General features: G+C 45.5%; 3 protein-coding genes across 8 annotated transcripts; 1 reads left to right on the top strand and 2 right to left on the bottom strand.

Moving 5' to 3' along the window:
- Positions 1-5: 5 nt before the first annotated feature.
- LOC124479069 (fructosamine 3 kinase related protein) lies at positions 6-2,580 on the bottom strand. The gene is made up of 6 exons (XM_047037568.1): positions 2,256-2,580; positions 1,489-1,640; positions 1,308-1,399; positions 1,095-1,177; positions 867-989; positions 6-745 (listed from the first exon to the last, which is right to left on the bottom strand). The coding sequence occupies exons 1-6, from the start codon at positions 2,394-2,396 to the stop codon at positions 407-409; spliced, it is 930 nt and encodes a 309-aa protein (XP_046893524.1). The 5' UTR covers positions 2,397-2,580; the 3' UTR covers positions 6-406.
- On the top strand, positions 2,572-4,507 carry arl16 (ADP-ribosylation factor-like 16). 3 transcript variants are annotated; one of them, XM_047037571.1, is made up of 5 exons: positions 2,572-2,645; positions 3,040-3,096; positions 3,221-3,337; positions 3,521-3,636; positions 3,771-4,507. In XM_047037571.1, exons 3-5 carry the CDS (start codon positions 3,290-3,292, stop codon positions 3,934-3,936), a joined length of 330 nt encoding a protein of 109 aa, XP_046893527.1. In that variant the 5' UTR covers positions 2,572-2,645; positions 3,040-3,096; positions 3,221-3,289; the 3' UTR covers positions 3,937-4,507. The 3 variants fall into 3 exon arrangements, with proteins under 3 accessions (XP_046893527.1, XP_046893525.1, XP_046893526.1); XM_047037569.1 differs by lacking the exon at positions 2,572-2,645 and adding an exon at positions 2,662-2,879 and having other exon boundaries at positions 3,038-3,096; XM_047037570.1 differs by lacking the exon at positions 2,572-2,645 and adding an exon at positions 2,724-2,743.
- Positions 4,508-5,146: 639 nt separating this feature from the next.
- epn3a (epsin 3a) lies at positions 5,147-16,032 on the bottom strand. 4 transcript variants are annotated; one of them, XM_047037565.1, is made up of 11 exons: positions 15,717-16,032; positions 12,732-13,495; positions 9,960-10,078; positions 8,838-8,918; positions 8,188-8,277; positions 7,431-7,517; positions 7,070-7,193; positions 6,618-6,812; positions 6,466-6,534; positions 6,127-6,363; positions 5,147-5,685 (listed from the first exon to the last, which is right to left on the bottom strand). In XM_047037565.1, the coding sequence occupies exons 2-11, from the start codon at positions 13,327-13,329 to the stop codon at positions 5,390-5,392; spliced, it is 1,896 nt and encodes a 631-aa protein (XP_046893521.1). In that variant the 5' UTR covers positions 13,330-13,495; positions 15,717-16,032; the 3' UTR covers positions 5,147-5,389. The 4 variants fall into 4 exon arrangements, with proteins under 4 accessions (XP_046893521.1, XP_046893520.1, XP_046893523.1 ...); XM_047037564.1 differs by having other exon boundaries at positions 8,188-8,289; XM_047037567.1 differs by lacking the exon at positions 8,838-8,918.
- Positions 16,033-19,916: the final 3,884 nt, after the last annotated feature.

Genomic DNA, 19,916 nt, shown 5'->3' on the forward strand with positions numbered 1-19,916 from the left:
GAATTTTAAGTGCTTTATTGAATTGGATAAACTGCATTGACAACAAATTCCAAAACTAACAAGTGAAGGGCCTGCAGGAAAGGACATCTAGTAAAACTGTTGGTCAGTGAATTGTTAGGTATTGTTACAGTACTGAAAGGTATTGTAATAATCTTTACAAATTCTCATAATCAAATTGCTTATAGGGGTGGCCAACCCTGGTCCTCGAGAGCCTCAGTCCTGCATGTTTTAGATGTTTCCCTGCTCTCAGATTACTGTACTGTACAACAGTGGCATCTGTTTCTTTTATTTGTTCCTTCATTCATTTAAAGTTGTAGTAATTCAGTATTCACTACAGTGTTTTGCGTCAGATAATCGGCCTCTGCATGGGCCAAGACTTTGTGGGGTTTAAGCAAGTTGTTGCACATTATTTAACAAGGTCTTTCATGATTCTCAGCGAGGAACCTCTATAGCCTCCACCGAAGTGGTTCCAGTGATTTAGGTAGTGAAAGAGTTGATACAGCTGATTCCGCTTAGCAAAACCCAAAGCTTTGGGGATCTTTTCATGGTAAGCTGAGTAAAAAGAGCTACCGAAGCCCCCGAACATCACTGCAATGCCCAGCTCATACTCTGCATGGCCATAGAAGGAGGCTGGGTCAAAGATGACAGGGCCCTCTGAACACTCGGCCACGTTGCCTCCCCACAGGTCTCCATGGAGCAAAGCAGGAAACACCTCTACATCCGCAAACATCTGGGGAATTTTCAGCTGATCAAATGGGAAACATACAAGTGCAGAGTTAAGCGGTGGCATGTCGATCCTGAATGTAATCTGATGAGATTTTCTATGGATTATCACAGCTTCCCTCGTGAAGTACAGTATTACCAACCTGCAGCTGGGCCCAAAGCTCTGTGGCCTCCCTGTCTCCATAAGACTGCTCGACCATGTTAAGCTGGTGCTGTAGTCTCTGCTGAGAGTAGAATGTCACCCAGTCGTTCTGCCACTCATTCTCCTGAAGAGATCAAAGGGAAAATAGGATGGCTGTCTATATTCGGAAACATTCGTGTATGCATATGCTTCGTAGAGTACGTGAAGTTTCTGTTGCTAAGTAACATACTTGAGGCAGGTACCCACAGCATGTGGGCACATGAAAGCCAAACTTGTCAACGACAGGTACGTCTGACTGTCCAGCTCCTTTACCTGTATGTGTGCACATGACAAGGATTGGCCATCATGACGCACAGACGTCACAAAATGTCTGCTACATTTTCATGACGTGTATTGCACCGTGGTGGGGATTTCTTATCATGGTATTGCTTGTGAGAACTACCAACTGTCTGCTGCTCATGAGTTAGTTTATCTCTCAGTCTCTGGTTGTGGAGATGCAGGTCAGCTAAACGCTCTCCCAGCTGTTTCGAGTGCCTGTGGAAATCCGTGCCAGGGATAACATTAGGGCAGTGTTGCTTATGTGTTTGTTTACAAAATCCAAAACAGTATGATAATGTGCTTACTTGTTAAGTCCTCTCATGTCAACATGCTCCATGACAAAAGCAGTACCTCCTGTGTCAAATTCAATCACTTTCACAGGCTTGGGTACTTGAACTGTTTCTGTCATAAGGATTGCATCCAAGCTTGCCATCTCGCCATCAAACATCAGTTTGGCCTGTAAGATGAAACAGGAGAATAAAATCACCAAAGTATGGCTTGTTGATGGTATTTAGGTATGCCAGCTGCAGTTAAAGACTATGGCTGTCACATCAATTAATGCAACATCTTCAGTCCTTAGTCCTCATCCATCATCCTAACTGAATGGTTCTATTGTCAGTACAAATCCCTCTATTCACTGATTCGCTTGTGTCAGAAATACATTTGATGAGTCCTTGGTTGCTTGCTTGTAACAGTTATGTTTTGAATTAAAGTACTGTAGCCTATAGTTACATGAGAGAGAAAAGTAAGTAAGACTTTATTTATATAGCACATTTCATACAGGAATTGCAGCTCAAGGTGCTTTACATAAAATCAACAAAAACAATAATACAAGTGATAAAACCATAAAAAAAGTTCCTTTTTATGGTTGTAGTCAATTCACTTGATTTTGAATAATATCATCGAAAACTATCCAAATTACTGAAACTTCAGAGTATTTCTCTGTGAAGCCAAGCAGGGAAGCAAGCAGAGAATGTTAGGGGGAGGAGAGGGAACGAAAATGAAGGAAAGGATGACAAAGCAATCAAATAAAACATTGCATATATATATTGGTAATAAAGTAATGGAGAACCTGACTCTTGTGATTTATCTTCACAAACACTCTTCCGTTGTCAGTCTCATAACTCTGGCCCTCGCTGATGCAGCCACCACCTGAATGGCCAGTAGACTTCAGTATCGATGTTGACAACTCCTTCTTTAACTGAGCTTCCATGACAATTTTTTTTAAATTAAATGCACCAGCAATTGTTCTCTATTTAGTTTTGTCAGCCTCGATTTTCGATTTCCACAACTTGTAGTACTGCTATGGTATGGAAGCTTATGTGTTGGCAGCTCTAAGTAGAAAGAGGAGGGACTTGTTAGCAGAGGACTTGTCCAGAGAAGTATCTGACTTGTCCAATGTTTTGGTTCCGGATCACATGACAAACACATTGCCCAATGAGAAACTCAACAGCAGTGATTGGTTTGTATTGGTCCTATTAGAGCACAGATCGTCTGGTCATATGGAAGTCTCCATGGTGTTAGAGAAAGCTTTAGTGCGATAGCCAGCTAAGAAGCTAGGTTGGTAGCTTGCTAGCTATCTAAACTGATAACTGGTTATCTCAAAGTGTATTGACCTATATTCATTTTTATGAAATGTGCTTGCTGCTTGGAGCCACGGGTGTTGGAAAGACATTGCTGTTAAAACGTTTACAGAATATCCTTTATATGATCTAGCGCATGCTGTACTGCTAAAGTCAGCTAGCTGACTACCGTTGTTGACAGTTAGCTAACTAGAAGCTAGTACTGTAGTAGTACTAGCTAGCTATTTTCATTTCAATCGTTACCTCACATGTTCTTTAACTGGTCTCTTACAGCTCAGTTTGCTTGATGGGTCATTTGATTTAGGAGAACCTCCAGTTACTCTGCCCACGGTAAGCCTTGTTAGGCCCCATTACTAGTACCAGACAAATGAGTTAGCTCACCACATCTGTTTGGATGCATGGTTTAAAAAGACCAACTGAACAAGTACAGTAATATATTCCCTTGACCTACTAGGTTGGCACCAACTTAACAGATTTGATCCTGAAGAGGAAGAGGGTGACTGTGAGGGAGTTGGGAGGTTGCATGGGACCTATTTGGCCAAGCTACTTCACTGACTGCTCCTCTGTCATTGTAAGTTCAGGTGCTGGGACCAACATATAAAATCACTAGTGTTCACAATGCTGTTTAATATAAATATGTGGGATACTAGATGTAAATGCCCCCACGTTTTACAAGGCACTCATTCCAACATTATATATTTGAGGCAACGACGCAGATTCAGTGAGATCTGTGAATGTTTTTTTTTCTTCATAGTTTATGGTGGACTCCGCCAATATCATCCAGATATCTTCCTCCTGTATTCAGCTCTTGTCTGTTCTCTCTGCTGAGCCACTGCATAAAGCTTCTGTACTGGTCCTCTTTAACAAGAGGTGAGACTCCCACAACACACTCGTCCCAAGGCACCAGTCTTCATTTCCTCTGATCTTGTTTAGTCCTCTGTTGAACTACCAGGGGTAGTACCCTTTGTTTCTACCCAAGACTGACAGCATCTCTCGTTCTTCAGGGACCTCCCTTGCACGATGAGCCTCGTGGAAATGAAGTCACTTTTCAGGATGGATGATATCATCGCTTGTGCCTCTCAGCCAATAACAACACTTGAGCTTAGTGCTCGCTCTGGCCAAGGACTCCAAGAGGTGCTGAGCTGGCTGGACTCGGCCGTTGGAGAGTGACCTTGTCCCTCTGATTCTCAGGGACATTTGTGCCACGAGGTGCTTAATGGTGTCATTGTGCCCGTTTCAGAGGCATCATCATCTTCAACACAAAGAAAGTGATACTGCAAATATCATTGCCTGGTATCTTGTACTTTTTATGCGATGATGGTGATTTAAAACACTGCCATTTGATGCCATATCCTATTCTAGTCATATTCCAGCAGGTAAACTATGGTATTATCCATACATTATACACCTGTATTACACATGAGGGATGTACATAACAATTATGAACAGGTGTATGACCAAAGTATTTTGGTCTGGGGCATTAAAAAGAAATTGACAATACATGCATTGTCACTGCTGGCCTGCAGGGGGAAACACTGTCTAAATATTTAATTGTGCTTTTTCATGTTTTATGAAGTATTTGTAAATAAATAGTGATGTCATAAACAAGGTTTTGTACATGTTATATTGAATGGTGAAAATAAATGAAAGCAAAGCAATGAAAATATGTAAAAATAAACAATGAATTGCACATATTGGTTAATTATAGCCATTATATTTCATGAGAATCAGTGTTTCACAAGCAACAAGCAATTTTAAAAAATCATGATTTTTCTAAAATTCTATGAAGTTGTCTCTTGCTGGAAAATACCCAATGTATATTTACTTTAACCCCACAGTCCCATCCTATTACAATAGAAGCAAACTTCAGCCTCATTCTCACCAGTACTCTTCGAGCAACAATCCACCAACTCCTTTGAGTGAACCTTAATACGGCAACAAAGGGAATTCAAACCATGTGTCATGATCTGGATGGGTGTGTTGGCAGGCCCCTATGCATTGTGTCGTCAGTAGTAAGTCAAACAGAAGAGGGCCCAATGGACCTGACAGTGCAGTTCAGCAGAGGGGCAGGTGGGTTAGCCCAGGGCTTTCTGGGCCATCAATCAGATAAACAGGCATATCTGGTATACAATCGGTGGCTGGATCGAGAGCAATGTGGTCCAATCAGGAAAAGCAGGAAGAGTGGACATGTGACTTGAAGTTGAGAAAAAGATCCACACTTTCTCACTAAACAATAGCCTGGTACTGTGGTATCAACATGTCTAATTCGACTGTGCTTGTTAGCAATGAATGTACCTGGACAGGTGCTTGTAGCAGAAGTAAATGAGGATTGTGTTATGGCCTTAAGATAAGATTCTACATGACATTGTCCTCTATTGCAACACAAGAGCCTAAATGCCTTCCTCTGTCACTCCTTCCTACACAGAAGGAACAAGACAGGGTGTGATCACAGAGAGAACAGTTCAGCAGGCAGCAATCTAAGGGTTACAGTATCATGGCCTGTATAAAAAAAAACTAAACCAAATGATTTCAGTTCAGAGTTCCAGTTGAGTCTGAGGTTAGGTTCAAGAATGCAACTGTTTCTCCGCTCTCCCTCCGAGTTTGGGTCCATTCCATTTGAACCTCATAGGAAGGGGTTCTGACTGTGCTGGTCAGCCTGCTGGTTCAGAGTTGTCGCTTGGAAGAGGGGTAGAAGGGGCTGGGGCAGGTTCCCAGGCATGTCCTGGCCGGGCTGGGTGGGGTGGGTGAGGGAGGAGGGCAGACTGGAAGGCTGGTGGCTGGCGGGCAGGGGCAAGGAGGCGCTGTACGGGAGGGAGCTGGCTGGAGGCACGGGGGACGTGGAGCTGGGACGCATCTGATTCAGGGTCAGGCGGGGCTGTTCACTTTGGAATGGGTTGGTGGCCGAGGGTGCACTCAGTCCTACGGAGAAACAAGAGGTTGGTGTTTTACTTTACACAGTACACATGTTTTTAGTCTTGACGCCAGACATGATCTAATCATCTTCGTATGGGGAGTCAAGTGGCTGAGCGGTAGGAAATCGGGCTGGTAATCTGAAGGTCGCCAGTTTGATTCCCGGCTGAGCCAATTGACGTTGTGTCCTTGGGCAAGGCACTTCACCCTACTTGCCTCGGGGGAATGTACTTACTGTAAGTTGCTCTGGATAAGAGCGTCTGCTAAATGACTAAATGTAAATGTATAGCCCTTCTTACAAGTAATGTCACAGAGGACTTCACATACACCTAGAACTGACCCCTCAACCAATCGAAGACCCTCGAGGAAGACGAGGGAAAGATCCCCGTGAGGCGCGCATCGTTGTGTGCCCAATCTGCGCGGCGTGAGGGTGCGTGTGCTTGTGCTGACCTGACAGGAAGGGGTTCTTGGTCTTGGCTGGAGGGTTAGCAGGGATCAGGATGTCCAGGTTGACCAGCGAGGCTGCGCTGGGATCCAGGAAGGCCTCGGGGGTGCGACAGCTCCGTGGACTGGGGGCGGCCAGACTTTCACCCAGACGGGACAGGTCAAAGATCTCTGGACTGCCCCCACCTCGCCCGTTCATGTTCACTTGACCCCCGTCCATGGCCTCATCAAACAGGTCTCCGTCTACGAAGATGCGGGGAGGAAGGCAGGAAGTCAGACATGAATTCGCTGTGAGCAAGGGGGCTTAGGGGAGAAAGTCACAGCCGCTTTGATGCCGCTACTCACCCGAGGGGCTCCCAGGTCGAGAAGGGACTTTAGCTGCCATACCAGTGAAGGGATCTCCAGCCGACGCACCTGAAACAAGGCACCATGGTGAGATAAGATATGAGCCTCTATATCCCCGAAAATATCCAAATGTATCCCAGAGGCGGCGGCACCTGTGTTGGCAGGGGAGGCCCAGGGTTGGGTGCTGGAGGCAGAGCCGAGGTTGGGTTTGGGGCTGGGTGCACCGTGCGGGGCCTCCCATGGGTCCGGAGGGGACCGTGCGCGCTCCCAGGGAGGAACAGGGCTGCTGGAGGCCGGAGGTGCCATCCAGGGTATTTCTATCCCCGGGGCAGAGGAGCGTGCATCCACTGCACCGAAACAGAGGGACAACAAATGAGGTTTTCCACAACATCGTGTTAACAGGGCTACATGGCGGTTGAAGTTCCCTAGATCTGATCGTGCGTGTGTGTGTGTGGATGATTTGCTAACACAGGAATGCGTTACGTCATCCATCCATTTGGGAGCACTGAAACATTTAGTTGGGTTGGACTGCAGGGCTGTCGTGTCTGAGGTAATGGCGGAGCAGGAAGAGCGGTGTGTTAGCAGAGTTAGCGCCCAGTCTCACCCAGGGTGTCCCAGGGGTCCGAGCTGGCCAGACGGGCGGCCCCTCCGGATAGGTCCCAGTTTGGGTGACGAGGGGACGCTTCAGAGGCCACCGCAAAAACATCTACAAGGTCCTTCATGGCCGACTAAGCACACAACAGGGAACAGGGTCTTGAAGCTCATGAGCAAGTCTTTTTTTGCACTGCGTTACAATTGCCGTATTAAAAGGCTATAACGCATGAAGTACGGTTGCAGGAACACATGATTTATTGATGGATGTTTGTCAACTTTAATTCTCTGAAGCAATAGTTGCCTGAATAGGTGTGGTATGTTGGCACTGCTGAGACAACGGGAGTATGGAGTGTGGTTTAAACTGTTCCTACCCCGCCTTCAGTGGGCTGCATCTCTCTCTTGCTCTCCTCAAGAGCTTTCTGGAGCAACGACTCGTCTCCCTGGCGACTCCGTTGCTCCTGACAACGAACACATACACACGCACACAGACAGACAGAAGCCTGTAGTCATGACAATGCTTTGGGCAAAGCTCACTCTCTCTGAATCATCCACACCCCAAGACATATAGCGACAGAAACAAACATGCTGGACGACACACAGCAACACATGTCTGAGAAAGGACCATGTGAGGAGAGAGAAAGAGAGAGAGAGAGAGACAGAGACAGACAGACAGAGACAGAGACAGAGAGAGATCCTCTGGTCAGAGAGGGGAGTGAGCAGTCAAGCACAAGTGACTTGGTGAGTGTTCCCATTGTGCTTACCTGGCAGAAAGACTTTACAAGACACAGAGAACGAGGGGGATAGAGACGAGTGAGGGATGGAGAAAGAAAGAGAGAGACAGAGAGGTACAAACCAAAGCAGGAACAGTGAGTACAGCGGAAGCCCAGACTGTTGAAACATTAAAGAGAGACAGAGACACACACAGAGAGAGACAGAGAGAGAGAGAGAGAGAGAGAGAGAGACACAGACAGACAGACAAAGAGAGAGAGAGAGACAGAGAGACAGAGAGGATATGAGCAGCCAGAGAAGACGAGGAGGGCTGTGTTAAAGGACCAGAGGGGGTTAGGTCGAGCTAGAGGACCTCGGAGCCCAGAGGGAGGATGCTCAGTGACAGCCAGGGGGCGCTACCTGCTGGTGCTCCTCTTTGCTCAGGCTCAGAGCTATCTGGAGCTGCGCGTCTTCATCCATTTCCAAGGCAACCGGAGGGCGAGGGGCGGGCTGTGAGGGCGTCAATTAGTGGAAGGGGTGGGGGGGGTACAGTCAGTCACTTATGTATAGATGAAAGCACAACCTTTCTCAATATTTTCCCTATTGCATGCAAGCCACTCTACGGGGGAGGAGCTTGCCCGGCTGTCCAATTAGGGCAAAAGGCGTGGACTGTCCTTTAGCAAGTTCCCTGCAGAGGGACAGGCCCATGCAGCCAAACTATAGTAGAGACCAGAGAGGCTGAGGAGGGAGGGGAATGTCATACCATTGGTCTAAGAAAGAGGTACACAGAGCGTTGTTGGTTAGTGGAAGAGAAAGGATGCAGCCTTGTCTGCTGAGAGAGAGAGAGAAGTCGCATGGTGCTTCGCCGGTCTGGAATGGGGGGTGGGGGGGGGGGTGGGTAGAGACCCAAGCTGGAGAGGAGAAAGGGTGAGTCGCACACACATGCGCTACTCTGAGGGACACATCAACAGACGTTGGACATGTGACTCAGAGCGGAGGGCCGTGAGGTAGGAGGGGGGTCGGGTTAGGGGCAGGACGGCGCGGGGGGCCGGCCTCCCACATCGCTGTACCTTCTGGGCCTCCTCCTTGCTGAGGCTCATAGCGATCTGGAGCTGGGTCTGCTCGTCAATATCCACGGGAGGGGGAGGCGGCTAGAGTCAAGGGGGAGGAGTTAGGAGGAGGAGCGGATGGAATTGGAAGCCTATGGTTCAGCAGAAGGCCCTTTGGTGGATTCACACAGGAGGAGTTGCACTGCTCAACTTGATAAACACTTCCAGAGGGATGACGGACAGTCTTACATACAGTAGACCGTTTTCAGACAGTAAGTAGTAAAAGGGGATTGTAAGATAGCGGTAAAATACTACTATAATACTGCTAATAATACCGTTTCCATATCTGACAAAGGCCTCGGTTTTGTTCTGGCCTTGTGTGCACATCAACCTGCAACAAAACCCCACATTACTCTCCCCACACACTCACAAAGGGCATCCAATGCCCTTGCTATCAATATGGGTTCTGGCAGCCAGGCTAGGCTGATGAGCAGGAGATCAATGCAAACATCCTGTCTGTTCCCTCGTTCACTCTGCAGTCACCCCTGAGCATCAGCCCCCTTTGATTGGATCGAGTTCCATTATTGACCGAATCAGAGGCAGAGAGGGGATGATATTGCTTTCCATTAAGGGCTAAGGGAAACGCAGGCCTCTTAGAGCAGGGGTCCTAAAACGTTTTGGGGCCAGGGACCCCTTACAGGGGTGAACATTTTCCAAGGACCCCACCATAATCGTAACACCCATTCAGCATCCCCTTTGTGCTCTTAACTGGACACAATATGCTTGTTTTATTGGTGCAAATGGTCCCCATATGTAGATTCTAATATATTTTTAACTTTTTCATGATTCAGCACAATTTTCCAATGTTATAATATATGGCAAATTATTTTCCAGACCCCTTGGCTATGGTTTCTTGGACCCCACTTTGAGAACCACCTGTCTTAGAGGACATACTGGTGGTTTGGAGGGAGGGAGGGGCTCTGTAGGACATGGAGTCTGAGTGGGAGGCTGCCTTGTCTACAGCATTCCCACACAGCATGGCGTCAGCCACAGTGGACAGGCCTCCTAGGACCCGAACCTTATTGGTCTATGTCTGACAGACAGGAGTATGTCTGTGTGCGTGTGTCTGTCTGTGTGTTATACCTTTTCAGTCTCTTCTCGGCTCATGGCCAAGGCCAGCTGCAGCTGTAGCTCCTCCTCCCCGCTGGTCTGGGGGCGGGCCTGCTCCAGGTCGGAGGCTACATGAGGAGAAGAGGAGGAGGCTGAGGCCCCGAGGAAGAGCAGGTGGGGGAGGGGGAGGGGGGGGGGGAGGGATTTGGAAGCAAAAAAAACACGAGTAAAAGGGAGAGAAGGGAGAGGGAGGAAATAAGGAATGGGAAAGAGACACACAGAAGGGGGAGAAAGAGGACAAAGAGAGACTCACATTAGTCTGGATTTTAAGAGCAAACTTAAAAGTGAGTTGGCGCTGGTTTTGCATGTTAATTCTGTGGTCCAATGCCTGTTGTTCCAGGCCTGGCTGGCATTGCTTGCCACGGTCTATCTAGCTCTGCCTACACTGAGAACAATGGGGTTTCTGTGTGAGGTGATGGGGTTGGCGGAGGGGGAAGAGCAGAAAGAGGGGGTGGAGTGGGGCCTACGTTATTACCCCAAATCCCCTTGGTCTGTTCCAGGACACCAGGAGACAGGCCTAGGTTTGGGGGGGGGGGGGGGCTGGGGAGGAGGAATGGCAGTGTACCAGTCTGGATGGCAGGCAGGCAGCAGGTCAGGGACGGCTCTGGGAGGGTAGCAGGGCAGACGTTGGCACAGCGAGGTCTCTGAACCCCCCCCCCCCAATCCTTTCCACTGCGCTGCCCCTCAATGCCCCCGCCTGGGCTGGAATGTACGCGGGCGGGCGAGCTGCTGCCAACCTCATGACCCCCACCCCACTGCATCCATCAAACCCCTATCAAACCCTCAGCCACGGGCTAGCAACCAGGCTGTACCCCCCCCCCCCCCTAACCCTCCCCCCAAGACCAACAGCCACTCAATCACACAACCCTGCTCTAACGCTTAAGAGATCGACCAAAAAACATCTACTGAACATCAGCCTCGGCCTTCACGAAAGGACGGCGAATCGTTTTTTTCCCCCCAAACTATGTGTTTATGGGTCCTGCTAATTACCAATGTGTGACGTGTGTAATAGATCCATAATCTGAGGTCACGTACGTAGCCTAGAGAGCGCTGCAGCAGCCCCGAAAGTTAACAGTAGGAACGTTTCCATGGTATTGTTTGAAAGAGTGTGCCAAATCAAACAGTTTGGTATGTCTGTTCTCATGGAGAAAAAAGTCCTCTGACTCCAATTTGCAACATGGGAGGCCTGGTTCTGGTCCATAAGGATTCCAATCAAGCAGAAAACCCAGGGGAGCAGAACAGCAACGGGGACATAGGTTAAGGTTCTGGTGCATTAGTGGGGCACAGTGTGTGTGCATAGTGACAAGCATAATGATATCAGCTGTCAGACTCTCTCTCTTTGGGGAAAATAGAACAATAACACAGTGACTCGGGTCCTACTGAAAGCCCAGGAATCCCCCTCATGGCAAAAACCACACACAAGCTAGAAGACATTAGTGTTCACACACATATATAATATAATGACACTGTATGTATTTTGGTACTTGGCAGGTTTTGTTCTTGTATACTATATGTTTTTTGTTATGCACCACCAAAGCAAATGACTTATATATGACCAAATGACTTAATTGCCAAAACCTACTTGGCAGTTAACCCGTTTCTGATTCAGCATATCTCATAGCAGCCCACACATCAGATGGTAATGGCCACAGCTGCTGTGTATATGTAAACACACCAAGCACAGCTTCCCCTAGTCGCTATCTGGTCACTAGACATCCCTGGCCAGTGATGCGGGCAGAGGGACCCCTCGAGGTTTCACATCACTGTCCTCCCGTATGGAACAACTGCTACTGCACAAAAGCTTACAGCCCGTCAACACAGAGAACAGTGCATGGGACCCACGTGAGAGCTGTGACACGGAGAAACAATCTCCGCCACCCCCCCCAACCCCCTCCCACCCCCCCACCCCCCTTTTCATTGTCATTCCTGTTTAGCTGGCACGAATGAGAGCTGGAGAATGAGAAGAATGCAGATGTTCTCTACGACCATACTAAAGCATAGGAAAGGAGCAGAGTGACTTTCAAAATTTGAAAGAGGGACTACAGAAGGATGACTTGTCATAGTCCTTATGTCAGCAGCTAGAACCACAATAGTTTGACTATGACCTATGACCTACTGTCCAGTGACTGCTTGATGTAGCCATCTGCTCAAAATAATTATATCTGTTTGTTTTTCTTTTTTTTTTCACAAAAGAAAAGGAACAAAACAAAAAAACGCTGACACATTATCTGTGAATCGTCAAGTGGACACAGGTTACTAGCTATTAAGATGACGACTGGAAAAACAAGATCGAGCAGGCCGTGGTTTGTGTCATAGCCAGTCATCTCTGCAGTCATTCTCGAAAAACAGTCAAAAACAGATGGGTGAGTCTCACCCAAATTCACCATGAGTCAAGTCTCTATAAGGAAGCAGGAAATAGAATGACAAGATTCAGATGAGACTAAGAAGATGTTAGACGGTATGGTAGTAGTGCAAAATAGTTTCAAAAAAATGTCGGGTTGCCTTACAGGTAACTAAGGTATAAAACAAAATGAAATAAAAGCTGGCTTGGATGCCTGATAACTAACAGTAATATTAGACTAATATTAGAATAACATGACATAGAGATGACAGATGAAGAGATGTTCAGATATGACATGTGTATGCACAGAAAGTCCCTAAAACTCCCAGCAAAGCTGTGTGTGTGCGTGCGGTCATAAATAACATGCCTATGTGTGTGAATAGTCACAGCTAGATGCCACTCACAGTTGAAGGAGGAGGGTGACCCTCTGGACCTGCCAAACTCATCCCCATACAGAGCTGCCATGCTGGGCTGGCTGGTGCGGCGGCCTGGGTACGGGGGTGGCAGAGAACCAGAGCCCATCCCAGCTGCAGCTCCTGCCATTCTCTCCTTGGTTTTCAAGGCCTGGGTCCTCTCCTGCTTCAGCTTGTCGTCGTCCCTCATCAAGGTGACCAGCTGCTTGGCCTTCTCCCTCACGTTGACCCCCTGGTCACGGCCATCCCGGTCAGTGAACTGGAAGTCTCTCAGGGTCTGGATGGTGAAGATGTTCTCCCGGCACTGCTGGGCCACGCGCTCCGAGCCCGTCTTGATCAGGTAATCCAGCAGCGTCAGGGCCTTGTAGACATGGCGCCAGTTCTTGCCGTGGTCGTTGAGGCGCTTCCAGATCATTCCCATCACCTCGGTGAAGGCCACCACGTTGAAGGTGAGGTCGGAAATTTCCGACATGAGCGAGCTAGGGGGGCCCCAGGGGTCGTTCGAGGTGGCCTCTCGTACCTTGATCTCCGCCTCGGAGTAGTTGTTGACCATGTTTTTCATCTGCCGACGTAGAGAGGAGGTCTGCATGGTGGCACTAGGGGTGGGGGTTCTCACAGGTGCTGGGTAGAGTACAGTATCAGTGGTCCAGCCACTAGTTTTCTCTTCAATAACTGGAGGAGGACACTATTACATAAATCAGTTCAGAAGGGGGATGCAATGGGACCGTCCTCCTCTAGGCAAGTTCAGTGAGTTCCTGGTGTGTGAGAGAATATTTAAACAGTTGGACATACACCGATTATTATCTGCTCAAAGTCTTGTTAAGTTCAAAACAGGCAGTAAGTGAAACTGATAAGGTTCTATAAAAACTTGACCCAGGCACCAGTAGGCCTTTCTTTATCCCGTTAGCCCTTATATTACATGTCTGCATAATATACCATTCACTTGGAAGTATTTTCAAATTGAAAACCCCTCGCACATTCCTCTCTCCATTCAGGAGCTGACTGCGGAAGGAGAGAGGGACAGCTCAGCACCTCCCAGTAATGTGAAACACAACACCTGGACTCAGTTTTCCCTGAGAAAATTTGTTACTGAGACAGTCAGAGAACTGTGGGAGCCGGCCACACTAGATCTTCCCTAAGTAAGCAAAGATGAGCTGTGCCCGTCAGCCATTTTGAACATGAATCATCAAAGGAGGTTGCTTTTGACAGGAGGACAAACATTAGGATAAGAAGGGACTTGACCGCAGGGGGCATAACCCAGTGTTGCTAGTGAATTAATCCAATACATTTTCCTTTGAACCAAGTGTTATCATAACAAAAGTCGTCCTATCTCCTGTTTGGCTGAGGTGAAAGGATAAACATTGCAGCACTGGGGCTTCTCAGTCTCAGGGTTCAGTTATACCTATAAAAGTCCTGCAACAAACCAGTTTCACTGTTGTGATAATACATGCATACACCATCCTTCATTTCAGAAATGTCTTATGTAAATTTGCTGGGAAGGCATAATGTCCTACTGAAATGTGGGCATCAAACTACATACAGTATATTATTTAACCCGAGGCACCAGTAACTTTCCACTCAGAATGTTGCCTTAGCCATTAAACACAGCGTCTTGATGAATGCACATGCAGGATCAGTCCCATAACAGTGTACTGGCATGGGTTAGCATTTCTCAAATGTTTAACTCAAAGTCCTATGAAGTAGTAATGAGAGGCTTTGTTGTTGTGCATGCTGTGTTATTGACTCCTATTGATTTACTTGTAACCCCTTTGACCATATTGGCCTTGTGAGTACAACAGACACTATCATTTACAGTAGAGCTAAGATAAATACAAAACCAGTGTACAGTTGAAATGTTAGGTTGACAACGGTAGTACCTCATCTATGCTGGGGCAGCATTAGGGTAGTATCAGATAAGTGTACTGTAAGAGCATGAAAATAAACTGATGACTGATGCCAACAAACATCCCAGAATGCTTCTTGGGTCAGCTGACCATGGTCAGAATCTCAAGTGGTAGAGGCTCTAGTCCAGTTTTCAGCTCATCCAACACCAACTGGCACCCAAACAAGACTAGGAGAAATTGCTCAAATTCCTTTGCTAAAGCCTTGGACAGGAAATATCTATAAAATGGTCGGACAGTATGCAATGGAGTCCTGAAACTGGACAGGGAGGAGACTGTAGGGCAAAATCGACGAAGTGCCTTAATGGTGGCTGATCATTCTCACGGTACACACCTTAGTTTTTCTGTGTTACCCACTCAAGTGAAATACAATCATGAAGGCTGAACTTTCTATAGATTAGTATCAAGTGTCACACATAAGATATGTTCAAAGACGATACGTAAGAGGGCCTATAGCTAGATGTCCATGTCATCAACAGCCCCAAACTTTTTCACTTTTTCAGATGTAATACTGCTCTTATCTTTTGAGTGTTTAATACGCAATCTCCAAGGTTGGCCATGACCTTCACATACAAAACTAAAACAATACTAGCGTTGTCTATTACTAGAAGTATCCTTATCTATATTATTATAGTACATTTGAGTCTGGTCTCATTAGATACTGCAGTATAAACTACATTATATTATAAATCCCTTCATATCTTATCCCTTTTACTATGTTATAATAAACAACATAACGCATGTTCCGTGTACTGACTCAATGTTATACTTTTGATGTCTGTGAACACTATCAAAATAGAATGTGCCTAAGCTATGTTTTAAGTTGTAGGCTATTCTGAAGTAGCTTTTCACTTTCGTTCTCGAGTTTGAGTATCAAACTGGGTCGAACGAACTGACATCATGCAGCAATAACCTACTTCATTGCGTCAACTACGACAACCGAAGACGAGAACTGCGAGACCAGTCAAAGTGCATAACCGTGACTCAGCTTCAGTTGAAAGAGGTAAAGTGAGGAATAAAATCCAATAAAACCAGCTAAATCACGATTTCCTAACCAGCGGGTGGTATCACTTACCTCTCACATTGCGCGTCATTGGCGTCATAACTTATGAGACCAGGTCGATTGAAACGCCTTTTCCCGACATTTTTCGTGGCTTGAAAGTAAACCCACGGCGTAAAGGTGGTTAACACACAAAAGAAAAAAACTACTGATAAATTGAAGGTGTTTACAATGTCCAGGGATTGAAACTGAATTATAGGGGGAGCTGGTAGTAGGTGTCCGACAGAAAGTTTGGTTTGCGTGCACGTCTCAAAGCATAATAACACACAAGCGCCAGGTTTGCAAAGGGCACAGAACCCCCCAATGCACACACAGTAAAAATGGAACGTGAAAGAGGGAGGTAAAATAGGGAGGGGTGCGCGGTGCCTGCAGAGTCAGACTTAACCCATTCGCTGCCTGTTGGTTACCCGGCACGAAAGCCAAATTTGGCTTGACAGAGGCAAGTGATGGAATGATACTGGATGGTCTGATACTGGATGGTCAGAGTCAGACACTGTGGGTCCGGTCCATTATCATTAGTATTATATTTATCTGTCTATTTTCCTGCCATTTTCTTTTTGTTTTTTTGTTTTTCTTTAATGGGAAAAAACATAAAGGACATTTTCAGTTTTTGTATCAAGATAAGCTGTGCTGCAAATGAATAACATTCAACAATGATTGAAAGCACTGAAATATAGACTACAATCAATGGTTGGGAAATATTCATGGTCATGTCAAAGTGATGTCCATAGTAATAGTCGAAGTTCATGTTCCTAAGGGAACACCTCATTTCCTCCCTCTTAAGCCTTGTTCCTCTTTGCTGTGTGTTCTACTGTTTACTTATTCATTTCCAGTAATGGGCTGTTGATGTCACATCCTATGCATAATACAAAGCTCATCGTCTGTTTTTATTTCACCTCAGTGGAATTGTACATTCTTTTTTGACAACAGCAACATTGACGATATCCCTTTCTCTATCAACTAACCACCTACACACAGTCATTTGTACAAAGATAAGTGTGCAGGTCATTGCAAATAATGAAAGCACATTCCTCTAAGAGGTTGACTCCTTCTGTTAGTTGGTCCTTCTCCTGTGAGTGGTTGTCAAGAAAGCAGGAAATTCAGGAAATACCAGCTCCACCACGGTAACAATGACCCGAGTCACATGGAGTAAAACAAAAAGCAAGCTGTTAAGAAAGTGAATCTAATCAAGTATTAGAAAATGAATATTTTTGGCAGGACTGTTTCACAGGGGGTGCGTTTTCTCCACATTGAAGGCCAGCTGTGCTATGTTTGCTAACTCCCCTCCTCTCCGGAGAAACAAGGAACTTGTTGCTGCACCTGCTACATCACAATGTTATCCTTTCATATCCTTCTCATGGCCACAAGGTCGGTTATCATCACAGTCAGCTCTCTGTGACTCATAAGTTTGCTCCAGGCCTCCCTTTCTGTCTTTATTTCTCCTGAAAACAGTGTCCCGAGCTAAGCCTTTGTTTCCTAACAAAGGCCTGGTGATGTCATTGCAGAGGGATATGCTGGCCGGGTCCGGGAGAGGGGGGGTGGGGAGGACTGGCACAGCAGTGACATCACAGGGCTTTTAAAAGATAGTACCTTGGGACAGAGAGAGAGGGACCAACTAAAAAAGGAACTAAATATTTATAATTCAAGTTTTAGTTCATGGTACCTCCTGATTGACTAAACCCTGAACTGTGAGTAGTTTGAGATTTAGTGGAAAGGAGTAATTTAGGGTTCTATAGTTTTCATATAAATTATTTCCTTTAAATTACCAAAACCAGAGCTGTCTATGCAACTAAATGCTTTTTAAAGGCTTTTGTTCTGAGAGAGACAATTTCCTTCTCAATGCTGCCCTCATGTGGTTTTATGGCAATGCAAAACATCTGAGTGACAATCTTGTTTATTGCATTTAAATCTAGTTGACTTGTTTCTCGGATAAATACCTTATCTAGTAACTTGATTTAAGTAAACAACACATTATTCTTTGAAATCTTATCAAGTGAAATGTTCTTACAGCACTGGCAGCCAAATATACTTGTCTTAAGCATAAGCAAGCTCATAACTAATATTTTTGCACTTAAATGTGCAGTGTGCATAAATATAAATACTTGCGAAAAATTATAGTATGGCAGTTTCATATGTAGGAAAAATAGTATAGAAATATAAATATGTATATAGTTGCATAGTATATACAGTTATAGAATAGGTGTAAAATAATATATTTAGTTAGAGACTTAGTTATAGCGAATATATAATAGTGCAAATAAACTGTAAATTCAATTTAAGATAGAGAAACAGAACAGATGCACAGTAATGGGCTCGTAAGAGGAGAACAGTCACTGGGCCAGCAGTCTGCTCAGCGACTCAGATCTCACCAGTTCCTCACAAATGGAAAAGTGTTGAAGTGGCTTTTGTACATGGGAGAAGAAAAACCTATTTAGGCGCTAATTTAAGCTTTCCATTCAAATGTGTCTGTTGGTTAACATGCTCCTCTGTCCTTCCAATGTGTTGAAGAGGGGGTGGTCTATGCTGTCAACGATGGACAGCGGCCTGCTACGAGTCATTTTCTCAACTTCTATACAAAGGGTGTCAATCTGGTCAGCAATTACAGAGCTGGCTTTCCGCAATAGCTTCTCCTGTTTAGCTAGCATCCCTTTCCATCATGCTGCCTCCCCAGTACACTGCAGCTTATTAGAGGACACTAGCCACAACAGGCGAATGGAACATCTGCAGCATCTTGCTGCAGACCTTGAAGGATTGGAGCCTCAGTGCGAAAAAGAGTCTTCTCAGTCACTTTGTTTTGTTGTCAAGCAGTAAAGCCTTCAGTTGGAGGTTATTCGTCCTGCACCAACCGAGTCCACAACCAGGCGCCTGTACCTGTACTGCAATTCTTGTCCACCCTCCACACAAACCATGTTTGCAGTTTAATACATTGCATATGCTGACTAATAAACTGTCTACATGTTCCAAGATGCCTGGGTTAATCTTTCTACCATTCATTCCCATTGGTTGGTTGGGTTTCATCTGGCTACAGTATTCTACACAGTTATCTGATGGTACATTTTGTAATGTATTTGTATTTACAAAAAGACATCTTGTTCCATCCTTTCAATTGCTCCTTGTGTACTCGAGCTCCAGTCTATTGTCATACTGCACATCTTTCCTCAATGACATTCAGGACTTTGAGAGAATTCAGTGTCGAGTACAAGACACAAAAGATCTGTCTCCATGGTGACAGATTTTACCTTTTTCAACCCAGTACATTCTTTTATTTCTTTACCTCCATGAAGTGTGGGTGTAGTGGGTGGGTGAAATGTCCTTGGTTTGAATGAATGAAATGTACTGTAAGAAGAGGACACTGTTTATGTGACCTGTCAGGTAGTCTTCATCACAGCACCAAGGAATGAATCTGTACTTTATGAACCTCTGAATTAATGACAGTATTGTAGTGGATATTGGTTCATTACACTTCTTAACGTGGAAGACTCCATACTTTCACAGATAATGATCTGTGATTGAACTTCCTCGTCCATCAGCGGGGGTTAAAACCAAATAGGCTCTTGAAGCCCCAAACAGAGTTTTATGAATTTAGGATGGCGTTAACTATTGTCAAACCCTCCAGAATACACACCTCCCTACACAGAAATGTGACTCACATTATGCACAGCCATAATGCAAGTGATTGAGTTCAGTATTTTCTAACCTTTAGAGAAATAAAAACGATAAGTGCATAGATTCGCTCAAATTTGTAATTATAATGTTGTTTGACCATGCATTCAATTGTAATTGCTATGCCAGGTTTAATATTGTTCTTTTTCTATATGATTTTATATCAATGGTTATAAGACAAGGGCTCTAGCGATCACTGCAGGAATGCAACATGCTGACACAAACGATACAGTTCCAAAAATTGTTGATTTCTGAAATGTTCCATGTGTGACATCATCTCACACCTTATGCAAAGCAGTTCTGCTCTGAGAATCCATCTTCAAACCTGTTGTCTCCACTGTCCAGTGGATGAACTCTGCACCAAGGACATCAACAATGCACAAGGTGCAATTGACTCATGGCTCCACCTGGTCTAATCACTTAGGGTAGCCCAGTTGGAACAAAGCCTCACAAATGGCATAACTATGCAAAAATCCTCACTGTCATTGACATTTGGCAATGCAACCTTATTAAAGCATATATTCACCTTAATCATTATTTAACGTTAGTAAA

This window comes from Hypomesus transpacificus, chromosome 17, assembly GCF_021917145.1.
Source record: "Hypomesus transpacificus isolate Combined female chromosome 17, fHypTra1, whole genome shotgun sequence".
Lineage (NCBI taxonomy): Eukaryota > Metazoa > Chordata > Actinopteri > Osmeriformes > Osmeridae > Hypomesus > Hypomesus transpacificus.

Excerpts from the sequence above, each read along its gene's own strand:
- LOC124479069 (XM_047037568.1), bottom strand. The coding sequence starts at position 2,396 with ATGGAAGCTCAGTTAAAGAAGGAGTTGTCAACATCGATACTGAAGTCT. Across the intron at positions 1,400-1,488 it reads GACATGAGAGGACTTAACAA|GCACTCGAAACAGCTGGGAG; the intron begins GTAAGCACATTA and ends GGATTTCCACAG. Across the intron at positions 990-1,094 it reads GCTGTGGGTACCTGCCTCAA|GAGAATGAGTGGCAGAACGA; the intron begins GTATGTTACTTA and ends TGATCTCTTCAG.
- arl16 (XM_047037569.1), top strand. The coding sequence starts at position 2,819 with ATGTGCTTGCTGCTTGGAGCCACGGGTGTTGGAAAGACATTGCTGTTA. Across the intron at positions 2,880-3,037 it reads GCTGTTAAAACGTTTACAGA|AGCTCAGTTTGCTTGATGGG; the intron begins ATATCCTTTATA and ends CTGGTCTCTTAC. Across the intron at positions 3,097-3,220 it reads CTCCAGTTACTCTGCCCACG|GTTGGCACCAACTTAACAGA; the intron begins GTAAGCCTTGTT and ends TTGACCTACTAG.
- epn3a (XM_047037564.1), bottom strand. The coding sequence starts at position 13,329 with ATGCAGACCTCCTCTCTACGTCGGCAGATGAAAAACATGGTCAACAAC. Across the intron at positions 7,518-8,187 it reads GCAAAGAGGAGCACCAGCAG|GAGCAACGGAGTCGCCAGGG; the intron begins GTAGCGCCCCCT and ends GTTCGTTGTCAG. Across the intron at positions 7,194-7,430 it reads TGCAGCCCACTGAAGGCGGG|TCGGCCATGAAGGACCTTGT; the intron begins GTAGGAACAGTT and ends TTGTGTGCTTAG.